The 23,992-nt window shown below is 33.1% G+C and overlaps 1 protein-coding gene across 5 annotated transcripts in view; it reads left to right on the forward strand.

Annotated features, from left to right (window-relative positions):
* The window catches only part of Ssbp2 (single stranded DNA binding protein 2), a 219,667-nt gene that overhangs the window by 148,579 nt on the left and 47,096 nt on the right, over positions 1 to 23,992 (forward strand). For all 5 annotated transcript variants that reach the window (XM_090331683.1, XM_090331684.1, XM_090331686.1 and 2 more), the window contains one exon: positions 17,981 to 18,040. In XM_090331683.1, the coding sequence (XP_090187809.1) occupies positions 17,981 to 18,040 (60 nt within the window). The remainder of the gene's footprint in view (positions 1 to 17,980; positions 18,041 to 23,992) is intronic.

Here is a 23,992-nt window from a genome sequence, read left to right on the forward strand (position 1 = left end):
TCAAGGCTACAACTCTACCACTTGAGCCTCAACACCACTTCTGTATATGGTACCAAGGAATTGAACCTGGGTCTTCGTGCATGCTAGGCAAGCATTCTACCATTAGGCCAAACTCCCATTCCCTAATTTAAATATTTTTAAAAGCCTATAATAATACAAATAAGAAAGAGAAGTTGCTAGTGTGTAGAGAATTTGATAATGGCTAAATTAAATAGGGAGATTTTGCCTTTAGCAAAAATCAGACCACCAAACCCAATCTTCAGAGTCATGTAGTCAGGATACTATTGTCAAAATAGTAAGTGAAATCAAAATTGCCACCTAAAGATGAGTTAGGAGTTAGGCAGAGGCAGCAACAAAAGGGAGAATATTGTGGGAAGAGAGAAATAAGTTCCAAAATCCAGAGGGGAAGGGAGAAAGAGACCAATTATATCAGGAACAAATTAGCTAAAGAGATAATAACTGGTAATGACTTGAAAGGACCCTGTACGTTAGTAACCAGCTTGAAATTGATCCTGCAAGAGGAGAAGACTGTTGAAGGATTTCAAACAGGAGAGGGATATGTTCATAATTGCATTTTTAGAAAAGAAATCACTCCAGCTAGTCTTAGAATTTCAGAAAAACAAGTTTGGATACTATTTACTATGCTGTTAGAATAATCTATGTGAAACTTCTTAATGATTCTTACTGAAATAGTGGCAGTGGATATGGTAATGTATCAGTAGACTTTAGACACAAAAATAAAGCCCAAAAGTGTGACTTAAAGAATAAAAAGTCATATTCTGGTTTCTTGTCCTAATCTGACCAAGTAGAGATATTTTCTGAGGAAGAGACATCAACATGGGAAATAGGTTTGAGTTTGGCAGATGACATTCCTGTAACATTAACAAGTAGAAATATGCATTAAATTGATGGACCTACAGGTTTGAAGCCTAGAGCAGAAAAAAAAAGTTCAAGGATCAACATTATAGTAAGGGCACCTGAATCCATATAGACAGAATAATTGCTTAGGGAGAAAGTATTTAATGGAAAAACCAAGAGCATATACCATAAAAACTTCAAAAATATTAACATTTAAAATGAATAAAAAGAAATAGCACTTATTGTAGACTCAGAAAATTAGTTATATTAGCCCTAGGAAAAAACTTTCTGAACCTAATCAGTGTTGGAGCCATAGGATAACAAAGGGGAAAAAAACAGCTCTTTGTTATGCTTGATGAAATTAGATATAGAAAAGAAAGAGTTGGAAGAATCAAAGATTGCTCTACAGTTCCTATTTTGAATCTCTGGATAATTGTAGTGTCTTTATCAACGTAAAGTAAGTCAGGAGGTTGAAGAAAATTTAGATAAATTTTGATGCACAAGTATTCCTATTCATTCATGTGGACTCTTTCACTGTATTCTTTCTACCTATTTGGTATTTAAATGTCTCTCTCCCTAGAAAAATGTCTTTGAAATAATGGGAAAAAAATCAAATTCTTAAGAGTGAAACATGTTGTTACTATTCTTCATTTATTTATTTACTATGTTTTTGTCAGCCTGGGGCTTGAACACAGGGTCTAGGTACTGTCGTTAAGCTTTCTCAGGGCTAGCACTACCACTTGATCCACAATACCACTTCTGGCTTTTTCTGTGTATGTGGTACCAAGGAAACGAACCCAGGACTTCATGCATGCTAGGAAAGCACTCTACCACTAGGCCACACTCCTGGCCCTGTTACTATATTTTAGTTTATATAGTTATGAGACAACCCAAGTGTTTCCTAAGTCTTTAAGAATGATTTAAATATGAGGAGTGTGTAGTGGGAAATGATTTCTGAGTTCATCGCCGTTTACACTCTAGATCAGATACAATCAGTGCATAAAGTCAATGCAAGACAATGCAGATTGAAAGCAAATAGAAAATATCAAGGGCAGAAGACTGACTAGAGACTAAGGCTCTATTAGAAGCCAGAGACTACAATATCAGGTACTGCTTAATTCAGAGTGGCTATTCAACTCTTTTTCTAGCCTCCTACTTGGTTTTACTGTGAAATTCTGAAAGGAAATCCTTCCTCATTACCTTCACCTTCAAGTAACTAAAAGAAAAGTTTAGTTTTATATTTATATTCCTAGGGAAGAGATGAGAAGTTTATTTGAGCATAGTTGGAATGGAACTAGACTATAAACAGATTAAGCATAGTAAAATTTGTGATTAGCACATCAGGTACCACCTTGCATAGTTTTGAATTGTACTCATTTAGTGGTTCTACTGTAGAAAAAAATACATTGAAACAGTATCCTAAATAAACTTCTTTTACTCTTATTTACATTACAAAACCAACTCCCGTTTCCATTGCAAGCACAAACATAATATATTGCCAAGTGACATTATAGCAGGCTCTAAACTTGTAATTTCATCATTGTAATAAACTTCTAACTCAAAATTTAATAAATTCTCCCGATAGTTAGTCCATTCTGCAAAGCAGTATGTAGTTAGTGTCTTTTCTTTTTATGAAATTGTTCCCATTTCAAGTTTGATGGCTTCAGTTAGTAGGAGAACAACTAAATAACATCAGCAGATCTATTTACACATGCAAAAAGTCTAGCTGCTCAGGCTATGGAAGACATTAAAGTGGCCAATGTTGTCAATAGTTTGGCAGTTCCTTGCAAAATAAATACAACCTCATATTGTGGTATAAGTTTTGTAATTCACATGCTTGACACATAGAACGGAATCTATAATCTTGCTTAGCTCTATTCAAAAGTTTCGTGTGCTTAGAAATTTAAATTATTTATTAATAGCATCAGCTTGTTCTTTATTCATTCCCATAGCATTCATTTGTATTGTTCAACAAAACTTAGGAAATGATCAAAATAACTTAATAAAATGCTCTACGTGAAACAGTGGAAGTGCTAATTCTTTTGTGTTTCAAAAATTATAGACCGTTAACTCAGCTAGCTTTGATTCTATTAATTTTATCAATAAGTAGCAAAGTTTTTTGGTGTTATTTTTGGTTTGTTTGGTTTTGCCAGTCCTAGGGCTTGAACTCAGGGCTTAAGCCCTGTCTTTGGGCTTTCTCAAGACTAGAGTTCTACTACATGAGCCATAGAACCACTTTCAGCTTTTTCTATGTATGTAATACTGAGGAATCGAACGTGGGTCTTAGTTCATGGTAGGCAAGGACTCTACCATTACACCAAACTCCCAGCCCCAACAGCAAAGTTTTTCCTGTGAGCTTACTATAATTTACAGAAGATTAAGGACATTTCTTGTTAATGAAGAAGAATAAAATGCTTTGCTTTTTTTCCTCCTCTTTACTACAGAACTCCTTTGTAAGAAGGAACCTTATACTTTGTTTATGACTCTAATAACTAAGCAAATGCGTATCTTTCATATGAAACTCAATGTAATATCTCAATAAGTACTGACATTGAGAATGCCTCAATCAATAATGAGGCACATATATATTTGTAAATATCCAGTTTGAATGTATAAAAGTGTGTAGACTTGCTCATCTTTACCATTATCTATCAGATATTTTATCATGATACATTTACTATATTGTAATCACTAGATCAGTTTTCATAAATAAAACTGTTGGATTTAATAATACATTGATTCAGGTTGTAAATGAAGGCTTTGACATGATAGGATTATAAATCCATGCCGAAGATCAAGTATACCAAGTAATGTAGATTCAAACCAAAGTGGCCATCCGTATTTTATAACACAAATTGATCAAAACACTGATGCTTTAAAAAAGACATTGCAGCAGGTTTGTAAGTCACATTTTGTTTTTAGGTCTGATAGCCATGGTAAAGCTGTTTTGCCATCTAGTGGTGGTTTGCAGACCTCTCCATTTGTTTAAGATTTATTTCCACAGGTTCTATTTTTAGCAAGACGTTAGTGTAGCAAACTGACCTAATGCTTTGACATAGTAATCATGCAAAGAGGAAAAAAATAGTAAGAAATTTCCCATTTTCTCCGTGTGGTTTTTAATTACTAGTAAATCTCAGTATAAATGGCATTTATATACCAACATGAAAAAAATACGAAGCTCAAAGTTACACATGAAAAAAAAGATTCAAAATGAATCAGATCTGAGGAAAGATTCTTTAACACTTGAAACTGAAACAGAAAAATAGTACTACTGTTAAATGTATCTTTAGAACAAATAATAATAATATATTTGATTTTTCTCCTCCGGGGATGAGTACTGCATTTTGAAGATAGCATAGGATCCATATGCTCCTGTTCCATTGTTCCTGTTCAGACTATCAGGGTCTAGCCATTTTACTATCAGAAATGTCTGTGTTAATCCAATATATATGCAGGTAGTTATATAGTCTGAACATATTCTTAGTTCTTTTCTTCTATTAAACTTGGTTTGTCTTCTCTCCCCATGATTTTTCTTTCCTCTTATTAGTACTGAATAATTGATCTTTGGAAATCCTCTAAAACTAGATAAACTCCCTTTCCATTCGCAACAAGTTGAAGATAGCTACCTGAGACCTTGTATAATAAAATAAAAGATTAATTATTAGACATTTGGTAATTTGAGTGAGGAGTATTCTGAAAAGTCCCAAGTACAATGAATTTATTAAAATATTTAGCTCTATCTACTTATCTACAATTTCTAATTCCGATATTAGTCATAGTATTTTTCAGAAACAAATGGGCCAGATTTAGATAGTAGGAAAGAATGCTTATTTATCAAAGTTCAAGCACTAAAAACTAAGATTTTTTTCTTTTCCATGTAATTTTTAGTCTTTTTAGAGCAGATTCTAAATGTTGAAAATAAAGCAACTGAAAAATATATAAAGGTGCCTGACAGCTGCTGACTTTGATAATAATGCTATCCTGCAGCCGTGGTAATAGTTTTTCTGGCCTCAACTATTAGAACAAATTAAAACTTCTCAGCTTGAGTAACTAAATAAGCAGTAACTAGATGAGCAGGGAGCAAAGGAAGAAGTGTCAAGTGTTAGGAGGCTGCATGTGGCTCTTCTAATTAGAACAGAATGAAATATCCTTGTCTTAGAAATCCAGGTGTTTCTTTTTTTGAAGTTTTTATTTGTTTGTTAAATCAAATACTGGAGGCAGAGTTTGATGAGACTAGTATTTGGTTTTCCTTTCACTTTCATGCTACTTCTGCAAGCTAAAAGTTTCAAAGATATTGTTTAAATTTATAAATTGGTTTTAAAATCACATCTGTTAGGAGCTCAGCTATTTTTCACATAATTTGAAACTACAGTTTTGTTTTTGGAAATATCATATTATTGAAAATGCTTTCCAGAGTGCTTCCATTTTTGTTATTCTCTTGATAAAAAAATTATATAGAACAAATTACAAGTATGTCAAGATGATGTCAATGTATTATTAATTTCATCAGTTTTACTTATGAAAACTGATCTAGTGATTACAATATAGTAAATGTGTCATGATAAAATATCAGACAGATAAATGGTAAAGATGAACAAGTCTATATACTTTTATAGCATAATTTTAACTTTTACCTAATGTGGGCTACAGAACAAAAATGATCTCTCTCTTTCTTCACTCCTTCCTTCTTCCTTCCTTTTTTCCTATCATCCATAATGTAAAATGATAAAAAGATCATTCTTTAGGACTTAAAAATAAACCATTGCTACATATGTTCAATTCCTTATATTTGATGGATAAAATTTCCTTTAGGTTCATTTTTCTTTGGTTTTGTTGCTTTGTTTGCATGTTTGTATGTGCCCATATGTGTGTATGCACGTGTGTGTGTGTATGCGCGAATGTGTGTGCATGTGCACTCGTTTAATTCAGGGCCTGAGCACTGCCCCATGGCTTTTTCACTGAAGGCTGGCACTGTGCCACTTATACTTTTTGGTTGTTAATTGGAGATAAGAGTCTTAGGGACTTTCCTGCTTAGGCTGACTTTCAGCCTCAATTCTCAGCCTCCTAAATAGCTGGAATTACAGACTTGAGCCATAGGTATCTGATTCTTCTGATTTCAGTAAGAGAAGTTCAGGGATAACTAGCTTTGTGTTCTATAGCAAGCTTTATGTTCTATAACTAAACTCTATGTCAAAAGTATCTATATTCTTTCCCTACAAAGGGCCAGAGAGTAAATAGAGCCAGAGAGAAAATATTTCTGACTTTGTGAACCACATGGTCATTATCACACTCACTCAGTTCTTTTATTATGGCATAAAACAGCCACAAATACTGTGGAAATTAACAAAGCATGGATATCTTTCAGAAACCCCTTATTTACAAAAGTAGGCCATATTTGGCCCTTTCTTACTGTATATGGCTATAGTGAGAGAAAGCTAGAAAGTGATCCACAGGGCTGGTGCTTCTTTCTGTGTATTTCATGGACCTCTAATGGACGAATCCTGATTGTTACTGAGCCCAAAATTTATCAGAATTCCTGAAGATGAGTAGTATGGCATTAGAAATCCACACGTTTAATTATTCTTATTTGTTTTATGTTTAACAGATGAGTCTTATAAGCTGTAACTGGAGAAACACTAAGACTGCCAATTATTTAAAAAAATAGTTTCCTCTTATTCCTCCTACAGAAAGCAAAATAAATGAAAATCCATATCCTTACAGAATGTAAAAGTCTGTAAGGGAAACAAATAATAAATAAAATTAATAATTATTTTGAAGTATATGATCTGTTAGACAGTGATAAGGGCTTATGGAGGAAAATGAAAGTAAGGTAAATAGGCAACATTCCGAAAGTTTTGTTAGGGTGGCCAGAGAAAAACTCATTAAAATGATAGCATTTCAGTAAAGATTTGAAGGAAATGAGGAAACAACCCTTTTGACAACTAGAAAAATACTATTGTAAGCTGAGAGACAAGCAAATGTAAAAGCCCTGAGTTCAAACCCTGACTTATTTTATCTTTTTGAAGGACCAAGGAGAAGATCTGCATAATTAAAATTGTCAGTGTGGGGGATAAGGGCTGAATAGATATGAACTTGTAGGTTACACAAAGTCACTTCAAGTAGAACATTGTAGATTCTTATAGAAGCTTCAACTTTTACTGTGTGTGGAGGGGCAAGGCTTTTAACAGAATCCTTGAGACTGTATGTTGAGATTAGTTTTTATAAGGGAAGTATATAAACAAAACCAGTTTGGAGATAATTATGCTAATAAGGTAGTAGCAGAAAGAAAAAGTGACTGGATTCTCTACATATTTTGAAGAAAAAGCCAACAGATATTGGTGTTAGTTTGGAATTTTGTTGGGAAGAGAAAAAAGACAAGTCAAGGATGACTGCCAAGATTTTGGCCTGTTTTCAGCTGGGAATAAAAAAAGAGTTGACATTCATAGAGGTAAAACTTCAAGAAAATGTCTGAGAAGAAATTTCAGAATTTTAATCATGAATATGCTAAGGATATGATGGCTATTAATCATACAAGTGATACTGAGTAAAGAATAAGATATCAGAGCATGGATATTTTTGGTTGAGGCAGGCTGGAATGTAATTTTGAGTCATTAGCATAGGGATTATAGTTAGAGCTGTGAGCCTAGATGCCAACACATAGGTAGTGGGTTTAGTTGGAGAAAAGAAACTATACAATGAGAAATTCTGGGCCGTTGAACGTCAAGAAGTCAAGGAGATGGGAAAATAGAATCAAAGAAGAATTAAGAAAGAATACCCATGAAATGGGAAAAGAATCAAGCTGCATGGTATGCTGCAAACCAAATAAAGTGTTCAAGGAGGAAAATGATCAGCTGTGTCAAATGCTGTATCAGGCTTGAATATCAAACAGACTTTTTTTCATATATTTTTATTGTAATTAATAGAAGGGTTACATGATATTTGCCAGATAGATGGTGCATTACATTCCCATACATTGATACCCTTTCACATGTCTTGGTCCCCATTTCCCTCCCCCCCACTCCCACCCCTCATCTTGTTTTCCCCTGTTCCCTGTCCAATTTCAAATAATCAAATACAAATATATCCGATATATCAGGTAACAAAGTGAGATACAACAATAATTCACTTGAAAGCTATTCTACAGGGAAAAAGCTCATATAGTTCACATGTGAGTTAGATAACTTTAAATATGAACTTTAAAACCATATCACCAAATGAATGTGGTAGTATTATTTTGTTTCTAAAGAAAGTAAAGGCATTTTTAATTAACCAGTTATAGTAGAAGACCAATCTATAGGCCAATGTGTTTAACAAATGTTTTAACCTGCATGGGCATTTGAAAGGATTACTGTTTGCTCAGAAAATTTCCTAACATATCAGGATACTGTTAGAAGACCAGTAAGAGTGCAGCATAGAAGGCCTTAACTACTCATATCAAAGACACCAAAACAATATATGTCTTTGCATGTTTGGAATACAAATTAACTTATAAGTAGTAAATATATAATATATTTATCAATATACATAAATATAAAATTGCTAATTTTATAGGATGTTCTTTAAACATGTATAGTGTGTTCACAATCCAGAAGTCTGACAGTATACCAGTCTCCCATGGTTTTTGATAACGTAATGAGAAATAGTCTCATCTGATGTAAGTGACCAATTTTGATGTTTAGATTGAATCCATATCAAAATACTTATTCTGATTGCAATTCCGTGCTGTGTAGGATACGCCTTGCCAAAGTACCATCAAGGAAACTGGGTCTGTTATTACTATAGTTATTTTATGTGAGTTATTTTAATTAAGTGTTGATGATGATAGGAATATCTAAGATGTATGGAAGACAAACTACATACTTATGCTGATCAGCAGAATATGCCAGTACAAGTATGTCATTTTGTGAGCTAAATTAGTTTAGTACTAGTTGGAATTAAAATGTGTTAATCAAGAGTGTCTGATTCACTGGAGTGTCAGTAATGTCTGATGGAGATGTTCATGAAAAACAGAGAAGGAACTAAACAAATTAAGATGTATGAATTATAAAGAAAGTTTAAATTTATTTGATGTATAATTTATGCATCATTACTTTTCTGCAGAAAATTCATGGAATTATAAAAATAAAAATGTAAACATTCATATGAAATATATCCCAGTTGAAATAAGGAAGCTACAATATGCTAATGATTTTCCAAAATACCATTTCCAATATTATTTATTATTAGTAGCATATGACTTCAAAGAAAGTTAATCCGTTTCATTTACTGGGATTATTTGTAAGTAAAATATATAATAGAAATCTATGTTAGGGGCCGGGAGTTTGGCCTAGTGGTTAAAGTGCTTGCCTAGCATGCATGAAGACCCGGGTTCGATTCCTCGGTACCACATATATAGAAAAAAGCCGGAAGTGGTGCTGAGACTCAAGTGGTAGAGCTCTAGCCTTGAGAAAGTCCAAGGACAGTGCTCAGGCCCTGAGCTCAAGCCCAGGACTGGCAAAAAAAAAAAAAGAAATCTATGTTAGGGAAATAATTCAAAAAAATTTAACTAAAACATAAATACAAAAATAGTTTGTAAAATAATGTTTATACTTTTGGTTAAATTTATGGTAAATACATTTTATTCACTTGCCAAGACTATGAATACTATGAATAAATAATTATATCTTGTCATACTTTTCATATTCTAAGAGAATATTTTAGATTGTAGAATAATTTTTGTCATCGAATTATGTCTTAGTTTCTATTCAGTCAAAACACTACATTGAAAATATGAGATGAAAGATTGTCTAGTTCTAAAAGCCATATTTAGGACCAACAGTGACATATATTTGGTCCGTAAGTAGTTAATGAAATTACAGAAAATAGCTCGTATTTTTTCAGGTTGTGTTTTACTTTGTACTTTGAATCTTCACCTATGTGTTCAAGGAAAGCAAATTACTTTTTGGCAGGTCATCATTTTCTTATAGGTGTTTGGTCTAAAGATAGTTAAGCACAATAGGATACTAAGAAAGCAGAATAATCAAGCACTAGTGGCTACTCACACCTAAAATCTTAGCTACTTAGGAGGCAGAGGTCAGAGAATCACAGCTTGAAGCCAGACCAGCAGCCTTCAGTGGTAGAGGGGGAGCCTTGTTCTGCCACCAGAAAGAGAAAGAAAGGGAAAGAAAAGCAGTTTTGCTTTGTTTTGTTTTTTTACTTAAATGCTGAGGTTTTTCTTAGTGAAAAGAAAACATGTTTTTCAAATGTATTGCTGAGACTTGATTGATGTAAGAATTATGAGCTTTTAGAATATACATCAATCTAGAATATTAGTATCAGCATAGAAATATGACATTAGACAAGGCTACAAACCAGTGAACTGCTATCTAGAATTGCTAGCAGTTCTAATGGCTGGTGTTCGTTTTAGAAAAAGACCAACAGGTTTCCAAACCTCTCTCCCCAAATCATTCACAAAGTTGCCTAATATTCTTTTAAAGCTGAGATGATTAGTTACTGAATACTTCTACTTGGCAGGCCATTGGTAGAACGATTAGGAGTAGTAGAACCATTATTTTAAAATGGGACTCTATAGAAGCAGAAAAACCTGAAAGCAATAGTAGAAAGCAGAAGCTCCTACTAGTCATCTAAATTATAAGTTCTGTTATATGTTGTTCATATGGATATTGTAATTATAATTCTGTATTTTCTTAGGGTTACTAATTCTCTATTCATTCTTAATATTACTAGGTTATTTGGAAGATAAAACTTACCCCATTTAGGCAGAATTTTTCTATGTATATATATTTTATAAATATTTTTCATCAAATACTTTTAATGAAACAAATAAATAGACCAAGTAAGATTTTATACACGAGAAGTAAGGCTTAATGCATTGTAGGCTAGTTTTAAGAGATTTCCATCATGTTGTTCCTAATATCAATGAATCATTAATGAACCAACCAGATATTTATTGGATGCTTGTTCTGTATATTCTAAGACTGTACCAACTGCTTCATTCCCTTCCTCAAGAACCTCATTATAAATTATCACATTATAATGAATATTTTTATTATAATGGTGATGTCCTAAAATTATATCCATTTACCACCGTACCTGTGGTGTAGGCCCTGCTAGAATTTAATATAAAAACACAAATAAATTAAGATTGTATGAATTATCAAAAAGAAAGGTAGAACTTGTTAAATTTATTTCATTCATGGTATTCCTTTTAGTCAAGAGAGTCAAGAGCACGTGCTAATTAGTGCTTTACATGCATTAACTTGCTTACCTAAAATTTGTGTTTGCAGTTTCTCATGTTTGAGTGGTAGCAAGGATAGAGAAGTCTACATTAAGTGAATGGCTGCACAGTTGCTGGGAGGCCTGAGAGGAAGTGCTAAGTTAGGCAGTTTGCTTATGGTCAGTGGTCATTACTTGAAGGTTGTATGTATATGTCATTATTCTATAAATAGCTACTCTTGTAGCAAAGAAGGAAAAGTATACAGTTAAGGAAACTAAAGTGTGAATGAGAACTAATATTAAGTTTTGTTTTGCACAAAAGAAAATTGGTCTAGTGAACTCTTAGAATCCTGTTTTTAAATGTATCAAAAAGGAATAGTCAAATGTTATATTAGATGTGAAATACCTAAAGGAGAAAGGTTAAAGGAAAATCTCTTTTGGGGAAATATAGTTTAAAATTCCATGACTAATATCGGACATATTAAAAAATAATAATTTTTTAAATTTGGTTGACATTCTTTTTGAAATAAATATAAGTGCCTTTTTTCCTCTAAAAGACTACTTGGAGAAAACAATCTAGACACATGGTTTGTGCCTTTGTTAGAATATATTTATTTCATTTTTATCATCAAATGTTTATTGATTTTATGATGGCTTTTTTTTCTTTCTGTTTTGGACTATCCTATTTTTTTCTAGATTATATCTGTCAGCTTGGGCTGTTATAATAAAAATACCACAGACAACCTTGTTTAAACAACAGAATTTATTTCTCAGAGTTCTGAGGTCTAAACATTCAAGATCAAGTTGGCAGTGAATTCATTTCCTACTGAGAGCTATCTTTCTGGTTTGCAGACAGTAGTTTGTTTTTGTGGGTGTGAGGCAGGAAAGACAAGGATAGAGGAGGAGAAACTAATCCTATTCATAAAGGCTCTACCCTCACTAGCTATAGATATGCTCCAAAGGCCACACCTCCACATACCATCATGTTGGAGATTAGGTCCAGCATATAAAGTCTGTGGGTATATAAACATTTGTTTTACAATGTAGTGAGAGAACAAAAACCATATACAAACAATAACTTTTATCTCTAAATGTACTTTATATCTGTTAGAAAGTAATCTGTAGTCTGCTACCAGAATTTTTCTTATATCATGAAGAACCTTATCCTCACGTTTTACCCAATTTGGAAAATTGTGTATCTTTGATTTTTAATCATTCATAGTAGCGCTACTTGTTTAGTCATTTATGGATGAAGTAATAGGACTCCAAGGGAAGACATCAGATTGAAATATTGTGATTTGGTGAAGAGAACAGTTCTACTTGTTACAGGTCAAGTAATGCACAGAATTTTTTTTCTGGAAGTTGTTTCTCCTATAGTTAATCAGACTGAACTTAAAACATCTTTAGAAGAGGGCAGCAATTTTTATCTACTTAATTTACTGATAACTTCCACCCGCATAGGTAGGATTTCATCAGCTTTTTTGAATGAGTGAACTGCACCAAACATTCTAATCAGTAAGTGCTGCTCCTCCTTTTCCTCATTTGACCTTTAGTATAACAACAAAGAAGAGCATCGTTGTCTGCCACAATATTTCTTCCTTCATTTGATCTTTTAGTATAACAACAAATATGAACATCATTTGCTAGAATATTTTTTTCTAGGGTTTCCTTTCTTTTCTTGAAAACATAGTAATTTTCTTTCTCCTTGATAAAGGTGGTTGTCTCTTGGGTATATACGCCCATATCCATATCCTGTATTTTACCTCCACCCACACTTCAAGTATGTATAACTACCTATAAAATACTCATTTTTAGATTTAAGGATTATGTTGAAAGTAATTAGCACAGAATCCTGAATAGTTTATTTTATGAAGGATTTTGGAAATCATTTTTCCCAGTTCTCTCATTTTCTGATTGAGAAAACTAGAGTCCCCAAAGCTTTTTGCATCAGGGTTATTCTATTAAATTGTAGTTATAGAAAAACTAGAGTGCAGACCCATTGTTTGTTATGATTAACTTTCTTTAAAAAGCATTTAATGTCACTTTTTAAACAACAGGATGAAACAAAAAAATAAACATTGCCCAAATATAAAAAATAACTTCTTTCTCAGAACTAAGGACTCTTTGAACAGGTTCTTCAAAGAGTATAGCCAGTACTAAAATATCTGCCAATAGAATTTGTACTAACAGTACATAATCTCAGGAACAGATTAGCATTTTATATAAAAAGATTTCAAATTTGTTTTATTATCTTGAATCATATTTGGAAGTAAATTGGCTTCTAAATAGTTAAAGACAGATACAAGATATACTCACTTGCCCCTGTGCAAAACTTTCAGAACCTGCTATGATGTCCACAAAAGCTGATTCATTTCAAGATCAATCTGAATGTTAATAGCCTGCGCTGTAGCAACTAATTTCATATTAAAATATTTTAAGCAAAACAATCTTTAGATAAAAGATTTTTATCTAAATTAGCTAGACTTGTCAATATGTGCGTTAATCGTATATTTGCATATATACAATTCAAGTTTATGATTTTCTTTTGCTTTCCCTTCTCCCTTCAAAACATAATATACATTTTTGAAAGAATATATATGAGGGAATAAATTGACTAAAAGTAGATAGAATTTGTACTTCTTCTCCTCTTAATTGTATAGGCATCTGCAGTTCTGAATCACCATACACACTGACGCTGCCTAACGTCAGTTTTTTTAGGTACTTCCAGACAGAAAAGTATTGATGATCCCATTAAAATATATTAATCCACAAAGGCTATCCACTAGAGGGAAAATATCATCCTTCCAGATATTCAAATAAATTAATACTTGAACATCTTTTTTACATTGAGATGAACATACTGATCTCATGTGCTCTATTTCAAATGAGACATTTAGTATTTATCTCAACATTTAGAATCTAGTAATATTTTTTGAATATTTTAATCTTGTATTTTATTTCAAAGTGATTTTGGCCAAGCATGATGATTCATGCCTGTAATCACAGCTACTAGGAGAATCACAGACTTAAAGATATTATCTAAAAACAAACTAAAAAACAAAAACAAATAGAGTGTGGCTGAAGTGGTAGAATTCTTGTCTAGCAAGCTGGAGGATGTGTGCTGAACTCCTACTAACACCAACACCCACAAAGTGATTTTTTAAAATAGGAATTATTAGGAAGGTATTTTAAAATTTCTTCATGTTTTAGTAACACAATATTATGATTTGAATTAGCATATACAACACAAAAGCATCACTTTTTTAAAAAAAAGAAGGTAAGCTTTACATAATCAGTGGCATAATACCTAATGATTAAATTCTAAAAATGAGTTGACAATTTAAAAGATAATTTTCTAAGTGAAATTATTTAGAAGGAAAGAAAGCTAGACTAGACAGCAGTGATTTGTGTAATTATGGTTACTCAGGAGGATAAGATCTGGAGGATCATGGTTGAAAGCCAGCTTGAGCAAAATACCCATAAGACTCCTATCTCCAAGATAACCTGCAAAAGAAGGGCTTGGAGACATGGCTGAAGTAATACAGCACCAGCACAATAAGCCAGCTGAGCTAGCTGAGAAGCACAGTGTCCAGAATTCAAATTTGGGTACCATTTAAAAAAGGGGGTGAAAGGAAGGAAGGAAAGAAGAAAGGAAGGAAGGAAGGAAGGAAGGAAGGAAGGAAGGAAGGAAGGAAGGAAGGAAGGAAGGAAGGAAGGAAGGAAGGAAGGAAGGAGAGAAAGTAATAAAGGGAATGAATATAACAGCAGAGCTTCTAGCTGGCAATATTAGATTTTCATATCAACTCAATTTAGAGTAGCTTCCAAAATGGTGGAGAGAAAGTATGTGAAAGGGATCAAGTATATGAAGACTAAACATTTCTAAAATCAATTTCATTAAGATTGGAAAATATATTTAAGTTTTATTAACTGGAGGTTGACTTGAATAAGAATTTCTGTTCATATAAAATGAATTCCTGGGAGCACATTATCATGTAAGAAGTGAGTGAACACAGGCCAACTTGCTTGCTTAATATGGAAGTTCTTAGTGATTTGTTAGATGCTCCAAAAGCTACTATAGGGAAATATATATATATATATATGGCAAAAATATCTTATGATTTTATTGTTGGCATTGCTTTTAATAAAACTACAGGTATCATTTCTAGAATATTCACAGAATATACATTGTAAATGTAGGATTTAATTTTGAAATCTACTATAAATTTGACATATCCAAGGCTTTACCAACTTCTTATTGGCTAAATTAATTCTCAAGTTATAGTAACTTCTCAATATTTTGCTTAACAGTATTTAGTCCTGTAGCATTAATAACTTGCTTATTTTTCATGTGAAGAATCTTGCATTTAATTCTGAATTAAACTAGAGTTAAATAAAATTATATTTTTCTATGATTTATAGGAAAATGATAAAAATTAAATGTTGATAAACTTGTAAAAATTTGGCACTCATATCTTATCCTCCCATTCAACACTGGACAATTACTAAAATACTTTAAGGAAATTTTTCAAATAATTTTAACTTAGGGAGATCCTTTGACATCCAACAACTTGAATTAACTTTCCTTTTTATTTTATTTATTTACTTGCTTACTTATTTTGGTGGCAGTGCTCGGTGCTCCAACTCCAGGTCTCATGTTCCTTTTTCTTCAGGATTGGCAGCATACTACTTGAAGCATACTTTTCTTTCTTTCTTTTTTTTTTTTTTTGCCAGTCCTGGGCTTGAGCTCAGGGCCTGAGCACTGTCCTTGGACTTTCTCAAGGCTAGAGCTCTACCACTTGAGCCTCAGCACCACTTATGGCTTTTTTCTATGTATGTGGTACCGAGGAATCGAACCCAGGTCTTCATGCATGCTAGGCAAGCACTTTAACCACTAGGCCAAACTCCTGGCCCAAGCATACTTTTCTTTACTGGTTAATTGGAGATAAGAGTCTTGTGGATTTGTCTACCATGCCTATCTTTAAACAGAGATTCTCAGACCTTAGCCTCCTGAGTTGTTAGGTATATAGGCGTAAGTGGTCCCCAGCTTAGGTTCACGTTTAACATAAGACCAAACATGAAAAAATTTTTAACAAGATCACAGTCAAAACTTTTGCTGTACTTTAGTCATTCTTACAGGTTTTCGTTTTTTTTGTGGGGGAGAGTATGGGGCCTTTTTTATTGTTTTTAACCGTTTCTTTGGAAAAGTTTCCACGTGTTTTACAAAGTAAAAAAAGGGGGGGATATTTTTCTTTTTTCCATATATTTTTTATTGTAATTAATAGAAAGGTTACATTATATTTGCCAAATAGAAGGTACATTAATTCACATACATTGGTACCCTTTCTCATGTCTTGGTCCCCATTTCCCTCCCCCACCCCCTCATTTTGTTTTCCCCCTTCCCTATCCAATTTCAAATAACCAAATACAAATATTTCCAATATATCAGATAACAAAGTAAGATACTGTAACAATATTAGATAACCAAGGGACAGCAAAAGAGATGAGAGATAACATAGTACATTAAGGACAACAATCACTCATTATATGGCTTTTGTTTCTAAATCCTAGAGGTCCTTTCATTTAGCGTCTTACTGTATGGCCTTATGTATCTAGGTTTTGCTCTATTGCAAATCTCTGCCAGGAGAGCCCAAGGTTTCTACTGATTATGACAAATGAGGGAAACCATTGAGCCTATGTTCACTTAATATGATTTTTTCTAAGTCTTTCCATTTCCTAACAAATGGGGCGATGTCATTCTTTCTGATAGCAGCATAGAATTCCATTGTGTACAAATATCACATCTTGTTGATCCACTCATCAACTGAGGGACATCTGGGTTGGTTCCATATCTTTGCTATGGTAAATAGTGCTGCAGTGAACATCGTTGTGCTAGTGGATTTAGTATGTCCTTGTTTCTGGACAATTGGGTAAATGCCTAGTAGTGGATTGCTGGGTCATAGAGGAGCTCTATGTTTAGCCTTTTGAGGAACTGCCATACTGCTTTCCATAGTGGTTGAATGAGTTTGCACTCCCACCAACAGTGTAGTAGTGATCCCTCCTGGCCACATCCCCTCCAGCATCTGTTATTATTAGATTTCATGATCCTGGCCATTTTAACTGGAGTGAGGTGGAATCTTAGAGTTGTTTTGATTTGCATTTCTTTTATGACCAGAGATGTTGAGCATTTCTTCATGTGTCTATAGGCCATTTTTATGTCTTCTTCAGAGAAGACTCCCTTTAAGTCTTTGGCCCATCTTTTAATGGGATGGTTGTTTCTTTGGAGATTAGTTTTGGAGTGATTCAAATTTCTGAGCTGTTGATATATTTTAGATATGAGGCCTTTGTCCGTTGTATGGTTGGTGAAGATCTTCTCCCATTCTGTAGGCTTCCTAATTAATTTACTAGCTATGTCCTTTGCCATACAAAAGTTCTGCAGTTTAATGCAGTTCCACTTATCCAGCCTTTCTCTGATTTGTTGTGTTTCTTGGTCCTTATTAAGAAAGTTTCGACCTGAGCCAAGGAGGCCTAGTGTATCTCCTCTTCCTTCCTGTAAAGTTTTCAGTGTGTCAGCTTTTACCTCCAGGTCTTTGGTCCATTTGGAGTTAATTCTAGTGCAGGGTGACAAAGAAGGATCCAACTTTAGTTTCCTGCAGGTGCTTAACCAGTTCTGCCAGCACCACTTGTTGAAGAGGCTGTCTTTCTTCCATTCTATTTTTTTGGCTCCCTTGTCAAAGATTAGGTGGCCATAGGGCGTATTTATTTTACTAAAAGCACTCATAGGAAAGAAAGTAAAATGATGTATGTGTAGAGTTAATTTTGAAAAAAAAATGAGTAGTTTACTTACAGATATGCATTTTCACATCATGCTGTGTTTGTTTTGTTTCCTTATCTTTTTATGCTGCCACAGCCTTTTATGTCACCTCGGTACCCTGGAGGTCCACGGCCCCCACTGAGGATACCTAATCAGGTAAGTTTTATGTAGTCCTTATGTTCTTCTTTCTTTTAATCAACAAAGGTCTTGAAAACATCATGAATATTGCTTTTTCTATAAAAATATAAGAACATCCTTCTCTAGTCCATTTAATGCTACTTCTACTAATGTATCATCTGCTTTCAAGATGGGTTATTTTTATGAATAAAATTTATTAATTGGAACACAGCCACATAGATCCATTTATATATTGCCTGTTACTATTTTCATACTACAACACAGATTTGAGTGGTCAGGTCAAGAACTATGTGTGACTTGCAATCCTAAAACATTTGCTATCCGGATTGTTTCAGAAACAATAAAGTTTGCTGACCATTGGAGTCTGCCTTATACTTTGAACTTAATTTTAAAGACTTGTATAATTTTGGTAAATGTTGATTGTCCTTTTATTTAAAAGATAGCAGTACTGTGAAATTCTTCTAAGGACATACTTGGTTTAATATAATTTAGCCTCAACACCATGAATTTAACATTCATATAATTTTGCCCAGTTATAATGGCAAATAATTAGATGCTTCTTGAGATTAAACCTATCAGAAAATATTTAGCAATACATCTCCTAATATTTATTTCCTTAAAGATTTAAGCTTTAAAATGTTTTGTCTCCTTGGCCCAGAGTTTGACCTAGTGGTAGAGTGCTTGCCTAACATGCACGAACACCCAGGTTTAATTCCTCGGTACCACATACATAGAAAAAAGCTAGAAGTGGTACTGAGGCTCAGGTGGTAGTGCATTAGCCTTGAGAAAGCCCAAGGACAGTGCTCAGGCCCTAAGCTCAAGCCCAGGACTAGCAAAAAAAAAAATTAAATAAAATGTTTTGTCTCCTAGTAGGCTTTTAAATCAATGTTGTAAATATGTATTTATTAAAGTGAATAAAGCACAATTTTTACTTACAATGATCTTACAGTTTAGTTTTAGGGTGTAGGTAATATGTATGCATGTGTATAATGCACTAAGAAATCTAAGTCTTATTAATGTAGAAGGTTTATAGAAGATAATTATCATTGTATACTTCTGTGGTATTCAATACATAAAGTCAGAATGAGTTCTCTTTATTCTTAACCACTTTGCAAATCTAAGTTTTTTACTACCAAAAATTGAACAAGAAAGTTGCAGTAACTAATTAACTTAAAAGCAACAGAATTCTGCATCTCCCTTTCAAACTCTTATTGAAATTACACTGTGCCTTTGAAGTGTCCTAATTTTGTGGCTTTCTTTAAGTGCACAGCAGGGAGTACCAACACTCAGATTCACCCTTAGGGATAAATTCAAGCAGGAAGTATCACTGGGTTGTCCAGTGATTTCAGCAGTTGGCAGGTCTCAAGTTTGTACCTGGAACATTTACTCCTACAGACTGACTCTGCAAACAGTACACTGGGCCAGGAGTACATGGCAACATATGGGAATTTACTCTGTGGGTGAACCTTTCTTTGCATATTGACAGCCAGATCTACTTTTATACATGTTTGAGTTTTGAAATTTTTCTTTTTAAAAGATGAAACTATGTTTATCATATTATTGTCTTCAAGATGTTTCAAATATCCCATCCCTCATTTTTGGTGTATTGCATAGATATAAAAGGTTCCTGGAAAAGACTTAGAAAAAATCTTTTTAAGTGAAGTAAGCCAGACTCAAAGGAACACAGGCTCAATGGTTTCCGTCATTAGTATAAATCTTGGACTCTGCTAGCAGAGGTTTACAATAGGGCAAAACCTAGATACATAAGGCCATGTAGGATAGGGAAGGGGGGAAAACAAGATGAGGGGAGAGGGTAGGGGAGGGACATGGGGACAAAAACATGAGAAGAGGTAGAAATGATTGTTAAGGAATGCACCTTCTATCTGGTGCATATAATGTAACCCTTCTATTAATTACAATAAAAAATTTTAAAAAAGGTTCCAGAAAAATCTATGTTAGCAAAATGTGAAATTCTTGTTATATTATTCACATATTTTAATTTTATGATTAGTTCTATAATTATGATGGAAATATGCTGAAAATATTATTTAATTATGGAATTGTGCTTACTTGATATTTTTGACAGTTCTGTCATGTACAAAATATTACAGTAGGCATTTTGTCTGTGGAGTACGTAAGACACACTTTTAAGAAGAGTCAGTGGTAGCATTTTCAATTTATAAATCTATTTGAAAAATTTTAAACCACATATGTATTATTGTTGGAGTTTCTAAAGAAGCAACTAAAAATCAAAGATATTAGTTTCTTAAGAATTTTAAGGCTTTTTCCTAAATGTATTTCAGAACATAGCTGCTCAGTTCCTCCAACAAACATGTACACACACACACACACACACACAAACACACACAAACTTTAGTAGTTCAAATAGCTATTACTTAAACTTACATAATTTTTATGTATGCTAATTTAAAAAATAATTGTGTTGGCAGTATAAATAATAGCATCTTAGCAGTTTTTTTCATGAGCATAAACTTTTTTTCCTATATTTTTTATTGTAATTCATAGAAGGGTTGCATTATATTTGCCAGATAGGAGGTACATTAATTCACATACATTGGTACCCTTTCTCATGTCTTGGTCCCCATTTCCCTCCCCCCCACCCCACCCCTAATCTTGTTTTCCCCCCTTCCCTATCCAATTTCAAATAACCAAATACAAATATTTCCAATATATCAGATAACAAAGTGAGATACTGTAACAATATGAGATAACCAAAGGACAGCAAAAGAGATGAGAGATAACATAGTACATTAAGGACAACAATCACTCATTATATGGCTTTTGTTTCTAAATCCTAGAGGTCCTTTCATTTAGCGTCCTACTATATGGCCTTTTGTATCAAGGTTTTGCTCTATTGCAAATCTCTGCCAGGAGAGCCCAAGGTTTCTACTGATTATGACAAATGAGGGAAACCATTGAGCCTATGTTCCTTTGAGTCTGACTTACTTCACTTAATATGGTTTTTTTCTAAGTCTTTCCATTTCCTAACAAATGGGCGATGTCATTCTTTCTGATAGCAGCATAGAATTCCATTGTGTACAAATATCACATCTTGTTGATCCACTCATCAACTGAGGGACATCTGGGTTGGTTCCATATCTTTGCTATGGTAAATAGTGCTGCAATGAACATTGTTGTGCTAGTGGATTTAGTATGTCCTTGTTTCTGGACAATTGGATAAATGCCTAGTAGTGGAATTGCTGGGTCATAGGATGATCATAGCTTTTTAAGCATGAATCTGATTCTTCTGTTTATTATGTAGTCATTAAAACAGCTTGGCTTAACTTTTTTAATTAATGAGAATGATGAATATAAAAACAAAATAATCAAAGAGCTTTTCAATTGTTTTAGTTTAATCTACTAATACTTTTCTTACTTATAGATTGTACCTAAGAAATTAGAAAATTAAATATTAACTTCATAAGTGCTATTGGCTAGTCATTTTGAATATGTAAAGGATATTCCATTGGTAAAGATGCTTCACAATTTAAAATTACTGACCATACAACTATAGATTTGATTTAAGCTTTGCTGAAACAATCTCTATGTTTCTAGACTAAATCTGCAATGATATACTATCAATGTATTAGTATGTAGAAAGAATATATTAGAAATATATAGAGGGAAAGCAATGTATCAAAAAATACGTTAAAAAATAGAAATAGTAGTAAATTATTCCTAATGATGAAAGGAAAGGCAAGTCACAAAGAGTAAAACACAACAGAGTTAATATATTAGTATACACAAAGAAACATGAAGTATAGAAACTAAGTCCACAAAATGACCTAATCATACAAGTTTATGCTGAAAATACTTCTGCTCTGTCAAAGGGGCTGTGTTGTTGAGGCATCTGTTCCCTCGAGTAGCTCTTTATCCTTCTCATTGATAAAATATCAAGTTGCAAAAACTCACAGCATTTACTCAACATCATGTGGAAGAATAAAAATATTCTGAAACTAAGAATTTATTGATGAATGATAGCAACAATGAATTATTGACTTATTACAGAAATTTGAAAAATCTATACCTTACTTACCATTCCCCAAACAATGCAAACACACACATGAATTGACATAACAGAGAATGGAAATTTGTTGTTCTAAAAACAATCTACCTCTGACCATAGTATTCAGAGCCTCAAAAATATCTGCTAATAAGTGATTGGTTAAGAAAATATATATTTAAGTAATGAAAAAGCATACAGACATTAAATGATATGCTATACAATTAAATTTATTGATACTCTGAAGGGTATATGACTCATTACCATACACTAAAAAAAGTTTAAGGCATATGTAAGCATCTCAACTTTACCACATAAGATTTTTCTCCTTTTACCACACACCCCCAACCATACACATACTCACATATTTCAAGGTGACTATAAAAGCCATATGCTTTATGTATGGGTTGGGAAATCTTGAATGGCTTTGTGATTTGTTAAATTTTAATATTTTTAAATTTTCATTGAGCAAACATTACATTTATAATTGCAAAATATTAATTATATAGAGAGATTCATGAAAATAGTGTTTTTCTTCTGATAAACTCAAGTTAATCCTTTATTAGTAGTTAATATGTAGTTCTTATATGGTAAGAAAAAATATATAATGGTTAGTAAGGATACACTAGCTTTGAAAAGACTTCATGACTTTTCAGATTAAAAAAAAAGTATCACCAGGCATTTGAACATAGAAAAAGTTGTTTGAACAATTTTTTTATATAATGAAAATAAAATTACTCTATCACCATGGAACTAAGATTCTATATTCTGCTTATTCTTTTTTTTTTTTTTTGCCAGTCCTGGGCTTGAGCTCAGGGCCTGAGCACTGTTCTTGGACTTTCTCAAGGCTAAAGCTCTACCACTTGAGCCTCAGCACCACTTCCGGCTTTTTTCTATGTATGTGGTACCGAGGAATCGAACCCGGGTCTTCGTGCATGCTAGGCAAACACTTTTACCACTAGGCCAAACTCCTGGCCCCTGCTTATTCTTTTTTACATTCTTTATTCAAGATAAAAATTGCTTACATTAATTTTTGTGAATAATTTTCTGGCCTTGTAAAAATATAGTTTAACTTTTATTTAGTATTATTAATATGAAATGGAAGACTTAAGCTGAATAAAGAGAAATATATATTGCTTAATAAATAATGAGTGTTTTTGCTGTGATTGTAAGAAAGAGATCTCAAGGGGATCTCTAACTTTAAAATTTAAATATGTTTTACCTGCATGTATACATTAGTAGCTAATAATAAAATGAAATGTAGTTTTTTTACCCCATTGAAAAAATTACTTCCTGTCATTAGGAATGTAGTATTACCATTCAAATTATTATTTGAAAGCCAGAAATTTAAAATGTTAAATAAAATGCTTTCCAGCAATGCAACATCATTATTTACAACTGGACTAGAAAACTAAGAATCAAAGACTTGGGTGTATAAATTTATCTAAGCACTTGAAAACTTAAACAAAACCAAAAAACAAAACAAAACAAAAAAGAAAGCAAGAGTTTGTCTGGTGCCTTGGCTAGGCTCTGTAGTATTAACTGCTTCCAAGTCTGAGACTGGGAAAATAACAATTTGAGACCACTCCTCAGCAAAAGTGCACAAGACCTCATTTTAACCATTAAACTTTGGGCAAGGTGGTATACACTTGTCCTAGTAACATAGGAAGTATAAATAGCAGGATCATAACAATAGCATAAAGTACTAGAAGCTTGGCTTGCATGATAGACTGCTTGCTCACCCACTTCAAGCACCTGAGTTCAAACCACAATTCAACAAAAAAAGAAAAGAAAGAAAGAGAAAAGAAAAAAAGCAGAGTTTACAGTTGAAGGCAATGTTAGTCATATCCTTTTATCTTCTAATTCACTTTATTATTTTTAAAGTATTGTCTCTATCTTTTTGAACTTCCCTCATGTGTTCTTAGGAAATAATGATTATTGATTTA

This window comes from Megascapheus bottae, chromosome 4 (assembly GCF_031878675.1).
Source record: "Megascapheus bottae isolate mThoBot1 chromosome 4, mThoBot2.hap1, whole genome shotgun sequence".
Taxonomy (NCBI): domain Eukaryota; kingdom Metazoa; phylum Chordata; class Mammalia; order Rodentia; family Geomyidae; genus Megascapheus; species Megascapheus bottae.